The 13,360-nt window shown below is 41.1% G+C and overlaps 1 protein-coding gene across 1 annotated transcript; it reads left to right on the top strand.

Annotated features, from left to right (window-relative positions):
* The first annotated feature begins 1,209 nt into the window (after positions 1 to 1,209).
* On the top strand, positions 1,210 to 12,894 carry SMIM20 (small integral membrane protein 20). The gene is made up of 3 exons (XM_089657797.1): positions 1,210 to 1,367; positions 6,933 to 6,989; positions 12,643 to 12,894. Exons 1-3 carry the CDS (start codon positions 1,262 to 1,264, stop codon positions 12,678 to 12,680), a joined length of 201 nt encoding a protein of 66 aa, XP_089513923.1. The 5' UTR covers positions 1,210 to 1,261; the 3' UTR covers positions 12,681 to 12,894.
* The last annotated feature ends 466 nt before the right edge of the window (positions 12,895 to 13,360 follow it).

The following is a 13,360-nucleotide window of genomic DNA, read 5'->3' as shown; positions in this document are numbered from 1 at the left end:
AACCTGAACACAGGGGGAAACCAACACAAAGTAGATCCATCAATTCAGCTCAAGCTGACTACAGCATTTGGACTGGGTCCTTACACACAGAAAACCTAAACTGATCACGCCTTTGTTGGGTTTTTTGCCTTCCTCTGGATCAACTCTGGGTGTAGGATTATAACTTTTTTTTTAATGGTTGAACTGTATGGATTTATGTCTTTTTTCAGCCAGACTAACTATGGAATTACCGTATGTAACTATGTATACAAGACCTCTGTGTACAATACTGCTTATGTCCTGCTGGGGTAATTTCACTTCCCTTTCGGTAAACAAAAAGTGAGAGGAAATCCTTCTTAGGCCTCATTTACACAGCCATAGAGCACCATACAACCTACAAAGGAGCGCAATTTTAGATCTACCATGTAATGTAAGGGTCTGTGCGACTGAATAGGATTGGAGTGAATTGTACAGGTTTGTCCTCACATTATATAGTTTTGGAATATTTAAATAAGACTGTACAGAGATTGTACAATCAGATTGTAGTGTGTATGGCCACACTAAGAGTAGTGATACACTATATTGCCAAAAGTATTGGGACGCCTGCCTTTACACGCACATGACATGTAACCACTTACCTACAGGGCCCTTTCTTTAAAATAAACTGTAGCCAGCAGCACAAGGGATACTTTGCATTGATTGTAAGTATTGTCCCCGTGCTGAAAAAAAACAACTACATTAAAAATAGTAAAATTATTATTATTATTTTATTATGCCAGTTTTTTATTTTGAAAATAAAAGGTAGCCAGCACTGCACAAGTAATAAAAATACACCACAAAGAAGTGATACAACAGCAGGCACCTTTATAAATTACAAACATATCAGAAAGTAGTCTACAGCATAAGAACAGCATGAGGCGGGTAAAATATAAAATATATCCAAAACTGATACAATATTTTAATAAGCATTACAGCAAATCTACAGCTGGGGGTGGTGTGGGCCAAGAAAGATCCATTATTAGACCCTATGAGAAATGAAATACAGTGCTTCTTTCCTTGGTCCTTCCATACAGTGCTACACACAGACGATCCCCCTCATTGTATACGATGTGATCGCTCCGGGGATGATCAGTGTATTCTTCTCCTGCATCATTGTATCAGCGCAGAGCCAGCAACCAATAGGAAGTCTTGTGCGGTGACACTGTCACATTCCCTCCAATCAGAGGGCGCGATGTCTCCCTGTAGTTTCCGGCTCCGGAGCAGCGTGTAGCGTGTCCTTGCCATGGCCAGGAATAGGGGACTTCTGATATTTGGGGGGTTCATTGCTGCGATAGCGGCCGCCCTGTACCCCATCTACTATCACCCCAAGGTACACGTGTCTGAATACAGTAAGTGCTGCTCTGTGTGTGTGGGGTCACCATAGATGGGACACAGACTGCTGTCTATAGGAATGTATGGGGAGACTGCCCAGCAGTCGTTCTGTTATACAAATGTAATGAATGGCCCATATTAATAAAATGTACGTTTGTTTTGAAGGCTGCAACCACGGTCAGTGCAGTGCCTAGGCCCCCGCATTGTTTGCCCCTAGACCCAGTGGTTCAGTTAAGACTATGAGGCTCAGGTCATATTGTACTTGTGACAGTTTTTTGTTTTGTTAAAATACAAATTTAGTTTTGTTTTTTTATATCCCTCCAGTACTCTTGAGCCCCCTTGATCCACCCACTTTGCTACGCTTGGCCACGCCCACCCATACACTCACCCATGGCCCTGCAATACATGTATGGCTCAATCAAGTCTATGAGCTTGTAGACACAGGCAGTATAGCCCTAGGTGCACACCTAAGCATGTTCCGCAGCAATTTTCGGAAACACAGTACAGCCCATGTAACATGATTTCCGGTGGGACACGTTCACATTTCAGCATTTTCACCCGGTGCGTTTTTTGGAGAGGGTCAGGGACTTTTTAAATCTGCCTAGCAACAAGAAAAAATGTAAAAATGAATAAAAAACGCTGCAAAAACACAGGTGCCAAAACGCAACGCAAAATGGCTCAAACTCAACCTTCGTAGGTATGAACCTAGCCGAACACTAGATTTTTACCAATTGGGTAGCAGACAGCACAAGACATTGCAGCTATTGAAGGCGGTAAGTATGGACCTCAGGGAGGGGGGGTTGTACTGCAGCAAAAGCTACCATTTTCATTTTATTACAAGCTAAAATTGGGCTTTAACCATTTGCCCTCCAGAAGATTTAGCCCCCTTCCTGACCAGGCCATTTTTTGTGATTTGGCATTGCTTTCCTTTAACTGTCATGCAATGCTGTCCATAAATGAAATTTATGTCATTTTTTTTCCCCACAAATAGAGCTTTCTTTCAGTGGTATATGATCACCTGTGCTGTATTTATTTGTTGCACTATAAACAAAAAAGACCAACAATTTTGAGCTTTTTGCTATAAAACATATCCAATAAAAAAATAATCGTTTTTCATAAATTTAGGCCAAAATGTATTCTGCTACATGTCTTTAGTAAAAGACATGGGGGGAACTGACACTGACATCCCAATGACACAAACACAGTGATCAGTGCTAATAAAAAGCACTGGCACTGTACTAATGACACTGAGCAGGAAGGGGTTAACATCTGGGCGATTAAAGGGTTAACTGCGTACTGTTTTGTGCTGACACTGCGTGCTGTTGTACTGGGGGACGTGCTGTGCCGAGAAATAGAAAGCAGTATGTCCCCGCTGACAGGAGAGAGATCTGTGTTGTTTACAGATCTCTCGCCCTTCAGCTGATCACCGAGTTCTGGCCATAAATCGCTGTCCGGGATCCAGTGATTGACATTTTCAGGAGCCAATGACAGCGCATGTAGGGCAGCACACGCGCCCCCCTTACCGGAAATGCAAAATCACGTGTATACAGTGAAGGAAATACAGTGAAAGAAATAAGTATTTTATCCCCTGCTGATTTTGGATGTTTGCCCACTCACAAAGAAATGATCAGTCTAAAAATTGAATGGTAGGTGTATTGAAACACTGATTTTTTTTGTTGCTATTTTGTCTCTCAGTGTTACAATACACCTACCAATTCGATTTTTACACTGATCATTTCTTTGCAAGTGGGCAAACATTCAAAATCAACAGGGGATCAAATACTTATTTCCTTCACTGTAAGTAATTTGATCCCCTACTGATTTTGAATGTTTGCCCACTTGCAAAGAAATGATCGGTCTAAAAATCGAATTGTAGGTGTATTGTAACACTGAGACAAAATAGCAACAAAAAATTCAAAAGAAATGCATGTCTAACAAATGATGCACTGATTTACATGTTCATGAGGGAAATAAGTATTTTATCCCCTGTCATTCAGCAGGATTTCTGGCTACCAGGTGTCTTTCATACAGGCAACAAGCTGAGATTAGAAGCAGTCTCTTAAAGGGAGTGCTGCTAATCTCATTTTGTTACCTGTATAAAAGACACCTGTCCACAAGAGCAATCAAACAGTCAGATTCCAAACTCTCCACCATGCCAAAGACCTGTCCAAGGATGTCAGGGACAAGATTGTAGACCTAGACAAGGCTGGACTGGGCTACCAAACTATTGCCAAGCAGCAATATGATTGAATGATTGCACCAACTGTTGTCACCTTGGTGAGAAGGTGACAACAGTTGGTGCAATCATTCGCAAATGGAAGAAACACAAAACAACGGTCAGTCTCCCTAGGTCTGGTGCACCATGCAAGATCTCACCTCGTGGAGTGTCAATGATCATGAGAACAGTGAGGAATCATCCCAGAACTACACAAGACATGCATTTCTTTTGCATTTGTTGTTGCTATTCTGTCTCTGTGTTACAATACACCTACCATTCGATTTTTAGACTGATCATTTCTTTGTGAGTGGGCAAACATTCAAAATCAGCAGGGGATCAAATACTTATTTCCTTCACTGTATATACGTGATTTTGCACAGAGCTGCTGCCCTGTAGCAGTACATCTGTTATAGGGTTGTCAGCAAGTGGTTAAAGCTGAAAGTAGAACTATAGGCAAATCTTTTTTTTTTCATATTGGATAGAGTGAGGCTCCGTTCACAATAGGGCTTTTCAAATTGTGGGCGAAATCGCTGCAATTTTGCCCGCAATTTGAAAACGCGCTCTGAAAATGTAAATATGTGCATTAGTGTGTCCAGGTGGCATTCATTTCAATGGCACTTGAAATGTGGGGCTTTTTGCCACAATTGCGCATTTTATGGGTGTTGCGCGTCCCACGATTTTGTTTACATGATCGCGGCACATTTGTCGCATGGAAAAATTAGCCGCGACTTCTGCAAAAATGCCCTGTGTTTTCAGCTTTGAAATGAATGGCACCTGGACATGCTACTGCACGTATTCACATTTTCATAGTGCGTTTTGAAATCGCGGATAGAATTGCGGCGATTCCACCCTCAATTTGAAATGTCCTAATGTGAATGAAGTCTAAGGGAGGGTTATAACCACTGTGAGTTTGATTTTCATGTTGCGTGTTTTGCTACAACTGCAGTGCAATTTGGAATTGCAGGCAGAATCGTGACAATTCTGCCTGCAATTCCAAATTGTGATGTGTGATTGGGGCCTTAGGCTGCATTCACGTTTCGCGATCTTCAATTGCAGGCAGAATTGATGCAATTCCACATGCCATTCCAAATGGCACTGCAATCGTGGCAAAACCCAACATGCAATTGTCGTGTGACAGAATTGCGTGGAAATCCGCATCATGTAATGCATGTTGCCCAAAAAGGAGTAGGAGTAAAATTGCATTGCATTTGAGGTGCCATTAAGAATGAATGGTACCCAAATACACATTGCGGTTTTTTGCCATGATTGCAGTGCGCTTTGTAATCGTGGGGCAGAATTGCTGAAATTTGGCCCACAATTCAAATTTGCGAAGTGTGAATGTAGTCTGAACGTCACAGTATCGATCCATGTCTCCCTCTCTACTTGCACCTTCCCCTCCCTTCTAAAACATTTGCTGATCACTCCCATACTTAAAAAGCCCTCCCTGGACCCCACCAACCTGAACAACTTAAGACTCATCTCTCTGCTCACGTTGATCTCTAAACTCCTAGAACGCTTAGTCTACAATCGCCTGAGCTCCTACCTCACTGACAACAACCTTCTTGACCCTTTACAGTCTGGCTTTTGCTCACTACACTCCACTGAATCTGCCCTATTAAAACTCAGTAATGATTTACTAACGGCTAAAACCAATGGCCACTACTCTGTACTCTTACTACTTAACCTCTCTGCTGCTTTTGATACCGTTGGTCATCCCCTCCTCCTCAAAAAACTCCACTCTCTTGGCCTCTGAGACTCTGCTCTCTCCTGATTGTCCTCCTACCTATCACAGCACTCCTTCAGCGTTACCTATAACTCTGCCTTCTGCTCTCCACTTCCTCTTTCTGTAGGGGTCCCTCAAGGTTCTGTCCTTGGACCCTTCTCTTCTCCATTTACACCTCCTCCCTTGGTCACTTGATAAACTCTCATGGCTTCCATTACCATCTCTATGCTGATGACACACAAATATATCCCTCTACCCCTCACCCCTTCAGTCTCCTCTTGTATTACTAACCTACTAAATGACATATCGGCATGGATGTCACTCCACTTCCTTAAACTAAATCTTTCTAAAACTGAGCTCATACTATTCCCTCCAGCCCGTGTCCCCTCCCCTGACTTCTCCATCAAGATCAATAATACAACCATCAGTCCCTCCCCTCATGCCAGGGTACTAGATGTAATCCTGGACTCCCATCGGTCCTGTCAGCCCCAAATCCAATCACTGTCCAAATCTTGTAGACTTCACCTCCCCAACATCTCCAAGATACGCCCGTTCCTAACCTCGGAAACCACTAAGCAACTTATTCACTCTATTGTTATATCTCGCCTTGATTATTGTAATTCCCTCCTCATTGGCTACCTAATTGCAGGCTATCCCCTCTTCAGTCTATCATGAATGCTGCTGCCAGACTCATCCACCTTACCAACCATTCCATATCTGCCACCCCTCTCTGCCAATCCTTCCACTGGCTTCCCATTGCCCAAAGAATAAAATTCAGAACATTAGAATTACCATATAAAGCCATTTATAACTCTGCCCCAAATTACATCACCAATCTTCTCTACAAATATCACCCAAACTGTCCTCTCTGCTCCTTGCAGGACCTCCTGCTCTAGCTCCCTTGTCTCCTGCTCATCTCCAGGACTTCTCCAGAGCCTCTCCCATCCTCTGGAACTCTCTACCCCAATCTGTCCAACTATCACCTGCTCTGTCTCTTTCAAGCGATCCTTGAAAACCTCTTCAGGGAAACCTATCCTGCCTTCAGCTAACAACCAAATCTTCTGTTTCTCTCATCAGGTCATCTCCCACAGTTATTACCTTTTGTACCACCAGCCCCTCCCTGTTAGATTGTAAGCTCCAAGGAGCAGGGCCCTCCTATCCCTCTTGTATTGAACTGTATTGTTGCTGTATTGTCTCCCTTTATATTGTAAAGCGCTGAGCAAACTGTTGGTGCTATATAAATCCTATATAATATTGTTAAAATGTGAAGAAAAATAGGTATGTCAAGAGCAGCTTATTATTATTATCATTATACAGTATTTATATAGCGCCAAAGGGTTTGCTCAGCGCTGTACAGTAGCAGGGCGACAGAACATGAGACAAGACAGTAACAATACACGAGGGGTTCGAGGGCCCTGAGCTTACAATCTAGGAGGGACAATCTTTTTTTTTTTTTTTTTTGAAGAAAACTGCAAGGCAAAAATAAGTTGTCTTTATTGCCTTTCCTAGAGCTAACCCCCAATTAATGACAAGGACAGCAGTTTATACATGGGCCATTTTGTTTGATCTATTGGTTAACAAACAAATGAAGACTAATATGTGTGCACTGAATGCACTGATATCCTTCTGTTTATTTTGAAGAGGAACAACAAGCAATAAATAGAAGTGGAGTCATACAGGAAGATGTTCAGCCTCCAGGTATATACAGCCAGGCAACTAGTATTTCATAAAGTGACTGCAGAGCTCAATCTTCACTGGACTCTGTCTTCACGGGACTAAGATTGAGCTCTGCAGTCACTTTTGCAGCAGCTGTTTATTTATTCCGGGTGACAATCTTGCTCAATGTCCTTTTGTCTCTTTTGGTCAGTTGACTATGTCGACCGCAATAATGCTTATCAGATAACGTTTTCCCGGAAACTGTATATCTCGTTATAACCTTTGATACTGTACCTCATGATGCGGCAAATAAATTGGCAACTTCAGTCACAGAGACTGAGCAGGCACCAACAATTTTCCCTCTTTGCAGTTCAGTAAGCTGTGACATGATTCCAAGTAACTAGCAGCACACGTAGTGAATGACGAAAGTGAGGCTTCCCACCTGTTAGCTAGGTGTCTCATCACACAGCGGAAGCAAAAGAATGTTACATCACTTCTGCTTTCAAGTGTTGTCACTTTCACACCTGCAGATCATATAGTGTTTCCATTTTTTGAAGGTGAACATAGTACTTTGGGGCAACAGTGTCAACCATCCAGTTTTTGGCACAGGTTACCCTTCCTAATAAAGAAGTTTCTCGAAATATTACACTTTTACTTAATCCTTTGTGGACCCCACGCATATAGCACATCCAGTTCAAATCCATCCTGCCATTGCTAAGCAGCATGGTCAGACAGCACTGTACCCCTGGTAATTAGGTAAAAATGAAAAAAAAAATCTAATAGCTTTTACATATACATGTTTTGACATGATGTCCTGCAATCTTTAGTAACTTGCCCTTATGTGAGGTGGTCATAGTCAGAGGACTGCTCTTAATAAATAACCTTTTTTTAAATCCACCACCTTAATCTCGACAATTAAACCTAATGTTTATCCATAAAGTCCATCTGTTGGAGCAAGCAGAGTTTATTCTCCATATAAATGTGTGAATAGGTTTATTTTAAGCTAATAGAGTTAAAAACAATTGTGACTGTGTTGCCCATAGAAAACTTCCTTTCTTTCTGTAGACCTGTGGGGTACATTAATCAATTTATTAGGGAAAGGGTCTGTGTCTATTGGCTTTCATTCCCACAAGATGGGCTTTGCACTCTCATACAAATCTATGGGAATGCTAAACCCATATGAAGCAAGTCAGGAGGAGGTCAATGCACCTTTTTGGCTTGATTCACAAACATTTCAGAATGCATTGAATCGCATGACAGGTTAAAAAACATAGTTTTCTATGTTTGCGTTCACATACAGTGAGTAAAATAAGTATTGAACACGTCACCATTTTTCTCAGTAAATACATTTCTAAAGGTGCTATTGGCATTAAATTTTCACCACATGTCAGTAACAACCCATGCAATCTATACATACAAAGAAACCAAAACAAATAAGTTCAGAAATTAAGTAATATGTGTAATGAAATGGAATGACACAGGGAGAAAGTATTGAACACACTAACTGAAATGTATTTAAGACTTTGTACAAAATCCTTTGTTGGTAATGACAGCTTCAAGACACCTCCTGTATGGAGAAACTAGTGGCATGCATTGCTCATGTGATTTTGGCCCATTCTTCCACACAGTCTTCAAATCTTGAAGGTTCCATGGGCCTCTTCTATGATCTCTGATCTTTAGTTCTTTCCATAGATTTTTTCATTGGATTCAAGTCACGTGATTGGCTGGGCCATTCAGCAGCTTTCTTTTCTTTCTTGGAAAACCAATTGAGAGTTTCCTTGGTTTTGTGTTTGGGATTGTTGTCTTGCTGAAATGTCCACCCTCGTTTTCATTATCCTGGGAGATGACAGCAGATTTTTATCTAAGGCAGGCCATAGACGGGCCGTTTATTGGCCGAATTTTCAGCTGATAAATGAAAAATCGGTCGGCCCGTTGCCGATGCTGCCACCAATGTCCATGAAAAACAGCCGTTTTTCGTGGATTTTCCAGCATAACCGATAAAAATAAATGTGAAGATCTGTGAAAAACGGGCGACAGGCTGGCCCCACTAACGGCGTAAATATCGGCCAATTTTTCGTGCGGACGAAAATTCGGCCGATAAACGACCCGTCTATGGCCTGCATTAGAATGTCTTGGTACATTTTTCCATTCATCCTTCCTTTAATGACATGAAATTTGCCAGTACTGTATGCTGAAAGACAGCCCCACACCATGATGTTCCCACCTCCAAACTTCATTGTTAGTGTGGTGTTTTTGGGGTAATGTGCAGTGTCATTTGACCTCCAAACATGGTATGTATTAGGGCATCCGAAGAGTTAAATTTTGGTCTCGTGACCAGACAATATTGTCCCAGTTTTTCACAGGCCTGTCTAAATGTTGTGCAGCAAACTTTATACAAGTTTCAACATGCTTTTCTTCAGCAATGGAGTCTTACATGGTGAGCGTACATACAGGCCATGGTGGTTGAGTGCATTACTTATTGTTTTCTTTGAAACAATTGTACCTGTTAATTCCAGGTCTTTCTGAAACTCTCCACAAGTGGTCCTTGACTCTTGGACAACTCTTTTGATAATTATTTTCACTCCTGTGTCAAAAATCCTGGGAGGAGCACCTGGTCATGTCTGGTTTATGGTGAAATTATGTTCTTTACACTTCCGGACTATGGCCTCAACAGTGCTCACTGAAACATTCAGAAGTTTAGAAATCCTTTTTGAGGTCATTGTAGCCGTATTAGTGCACTTGCAACAGAAACAATGGAGTACTGTCCATGATACTTCTGCACCCAATGCCATCAGTATGTTTTGCAACAATAAGTTTGCAAAGGTCTTGAGAGAGTTCTTTGCTTTTACCCATCATGAGATATTTTTGTGTAACACCTTGGTAATGAGACATCTTTTTATAGGCCATCAGTTGAACCAGCTGCTATTAATTTGCACTAACAAGTGGCAGGATTGCTTTCTAATTACTGATAGATTTCAGTTGGCCTTTTTGCACCTCCCTTTCTTCATGTGTTCAATACTTTTTCCCTGTGTCATTCCATTTTATTACACAAAGCTTAGTTTCTGAACTTATTTGTTTTGGTTTCTTTGTACGTATGGATTGCATGGGTTGTTACTAACCTGTGGTGAAAATTTCATATCAATAGCACCTTTACAAATATATTTACCTAGAAAAATGGTGATGTGTTCAATACTTACTTTACTCACTGTATATGAGGTCCAGCTGCAGTGCACTTTTGAAAAGGGACCTGTTTGATTTTCAGTGCAGTGCAGGTGTGATTTACAGCCTTATACGCTTTAACAATTCCCATTAATATCACACCTGCACCTCAAAAATGCACCACATCCCCACCGTGTATATGAATCCAGGTTAAATGAATTCTGAAGCATCTCAAACTGATGTCATCAACAAACGCCCAAAGCAAAACAACACAGGCCCTAAGGTCTCTTCCACAAAGATGAAACAAATGTCACGTTTGTAGTCGTGTAACTTTTTTTTAAACAGATCTGAACACAGGTGCATTGTTGTCTATGGGACGATGCACACAGCTGTGTAAAGATCCAAAAACATCAGTAAATTGTTACGTCTGTATGGAAGAGGCCTAACAATGAACAACTCTTATTTGCTCCCTTTTGGCCTGTTACCTATAATGGAAAGTGTTTTGTTAAATCTGTTTGATAGCTGCAAATAATATTTGTTGATCCTGCCAGAAATCTAGTGAGCAGGTGAAAATAATGGAAACCAAGCCTGAAATATTTGTTCTTGGGTATAAATATGCTCTAAGATAATCACATACAGTGAAGGAAATAAGTATTTGATCCCCTGCTGATTTTGAATGTTTGCCCACTCACAAAGAAACGATCAGTCTAAAAATCGATTGGTAGGTGTATTGTAACACTGAGACAGAATAGCAACACAAAATTCAAAATAAATGCATGTCTAACAAATGATGTACTGATTTGCATGTTTATGAGGGAAATAAGTATTCGATCCCATATCATTCAGCAGGATATCTGGCTACCAGGTGTCTTTCATACAGGTAACAAGCTGAGATTAGAAGCAGTCTCTTAAAGGGAGTGCTGCTAATCTCATTGTTACCTGTATAAAAGACACCTGTCCACAAGAGCAATCAAACAATCAGATTCCAAACTGTCCACCATGGCAAAGACCAAAGAGCTGTCTAAGGATGTCAGGGACAAGATTGTAGACCTACACAAGGCTGGACTGGGCTACCAAACTATAGCCAAGCAGCTTGGTGAGAAGGTGACAACAGTTGGTGCAATCATTCACAAATGGAAGAAACACAAAACAACTGTCAGTCTCTCTACGTCTGGTGCACCATGCAAAATCTCACCTCGTGGAGTGTCAATGATCATGAGAACAGTGAGGAATCATCCTAGAACTACACATGAGGATCTTGTCAATGATCTCTAGGCAGCTGGGACCACAGTCACCAAGAAAACAATTGGTAACTGTCTGAAGTTTGCCACTGAACATCTGAATGATGCAGAGGAGGACTGGTTGAAAGTGGTGTTGTCAGATGAGACCAAAATCGAGCTCTTTGGCATCATTGTTTGGAGGAGGAGGAATGCTGCTTATGACCCCAAGAACACCATCCTGACTGTCAAACATGGTGGTGGAAACTAAGGGGACAGGACAACTGCACCGCATCAAAGGGACAATGGATGGGGCAATGTACCGACAAATCTTGGGTGAGTACCTTCTTCCCTCATCCAGAGCATTGAAAATGGGTTCTGGATGGGTGTTCCAGCATGAAATGACTCAAAACACACTGCCAAGGCAACAAAGGAGTGGCTCAAGAAGAAGCACATTAAGGTCCTGGAGTGGCCTAGCCAGTCTCCAGACCTTAATCCGATTGAAAATCTGTGGACGGAGCTCAAAGATCGAGTTACCAAACGTCAGCTACCAAACCTTAATGACTTGGAGAGGATCTGCCAAGAGGAGTGGGCCAAAATCCCTCCTGAGATGTGTGCAAACCTGGTGGCCAACTACAGGAAATGTCTGACCTCTGTGATTGCCAACAAGGGATTTGCCACCAAGTACGAAGTCATATTTTGTGAAGAAGATCAAATATTTATTTCCCTCATGAACATGCAAATCAGTGCATAATTTGTTAGACATGCAGTTCTTTTGAATTTTTTGTTGCTATTCTGTCTCTGTGTTACAATACACCTAGCATTCGATTTTTAGACTGATCATTTCTTTGTGAGTTCAAAATCAGCAGGGGATCAAATATTTATGTCCTTCATTGTATATGCCCTCACTACATTGACTCAAGCCCCGTACACACAATGAGAATATTGGACGAATGATCATCCCTTTTTTTTTTTTTGTATGCTAGTCTTATATCGAAAATGGAGAGGTTACTAAAGATTCGAAAATTCTTGTACGACAGAATAAAAATTAATAAGTGATATATTGTATTGTATATTCAGATGAAAACTGTGCTGATAAAATGAAAATCGTACGATCTGGTATTGTACAAAAAAAATTTTCGTGCTTATCCCTTCAAATAATTTTGGGCGAAAGCTGTGTACTAACAATCACATTATCATACAATCACTTAGAAAGCGGTATTTTTTTTACAATTTTCTGATCATGTGTACTAGGTTTTAGTACTTTTATAGTTGGTGATAGAAGATAATGGTTCATTTCCCTTTTTATTTTTTTTCAGGGTTGAAGGTATGGTCAGACCCTTTCTCCAGGAAATGAAATAGCGGCTGCACAATGATGTCATGGTTTTCCAGGTTTTCAGCTATGAAAGAAACATGTTCACTGTGGATTTTGTACATATAATAAATACTGATTTTATTGCTCTGATGGAACTAGCAATGTAAATATGTTTAAAATATGACTATATAAAGTGTGCAAAATGGGAAGTAAGAGACAGAATACAATGGTATAAATAAAGGACATTTGTACACAATTTTTGTCTGCCTGTTACTTGGACAGTGACACTAAAGCTGACCATGAAAATTAGTATATACCATACTGTATATACCTCATATACTGTACCCCAGACTATAGACCTCATATAGGCACAGGCAAAGCTTCTGAAAACATTCCCTGATTTAAACTTGGTGGTATTACACTTCCTATATTCTCAAACAAAATTGCATCAGATATATTTTTTGTCATGTTAATAAGGAATCAAACTCTGGAATCTGTGCCTTAAAAAGGCAGACAGATGGTAAAGGACAAGTCAGAAGTATTGCCTGGGGGCTCCCTGCAGCTGATCTTTCCTTGCCATGCCTTGTTCTGCACTGTGTCTCTGTATGGAGGTGGCCATCTTGGTAGAGGCAGGGCTTTGCTTCTTCATGTCAGAGAAAAGGTAATAAGGGTTGGGGGGGGGGGGATTTCTACTAGGAGAAGCAATTGGAAGATTTGAGCCA

This window comes from Staurois parvus, unplaced genomic scaffold (assembly GCF_062004578.1).
Source record: "Staurois parvus isolate SC_StPar_1 unplaced genomic scaffold, SC_StPar_1.0 ptg001028l, whole genome shotgun sequence".
NCBI classification, from domain to species: domain Eukaryota; kingdom Metazoa; phylum Chordata; class Amphibia; order Anura; family Ranidae; genus Staurois; species Staurois parvus.
Note: the sequence above shows the minus strand (reverse complement) of the source record. Positions and strands in the feature narration are given on the sequence as shown.

Excerpts from the sequence above, each read along its gene's own strand:
- SMIM20 (XM_089657797.1), top strand. The coding sequence starts at position 1,262 with ATGGCCAGGAATAGGGGACTTCTGATATTTGGGGGGTTCATTGCTGCG. Across the intron at positions 1,368-6,932 it reads GGTACACGTGTCTGAATACA|AGGAACAACAAGCAATAAAT; the intron begins GTAAGTGCTGCT and ends TTTATTTTGAAG. Across the intron at positions 6,990-12,642 it reads GGAAGATGTTCAGCCTCCAG|GGTTGAAGGTATGGTCAGAC; the intron begins GTATATACAGCC and ends ATTTTTTTTCAG.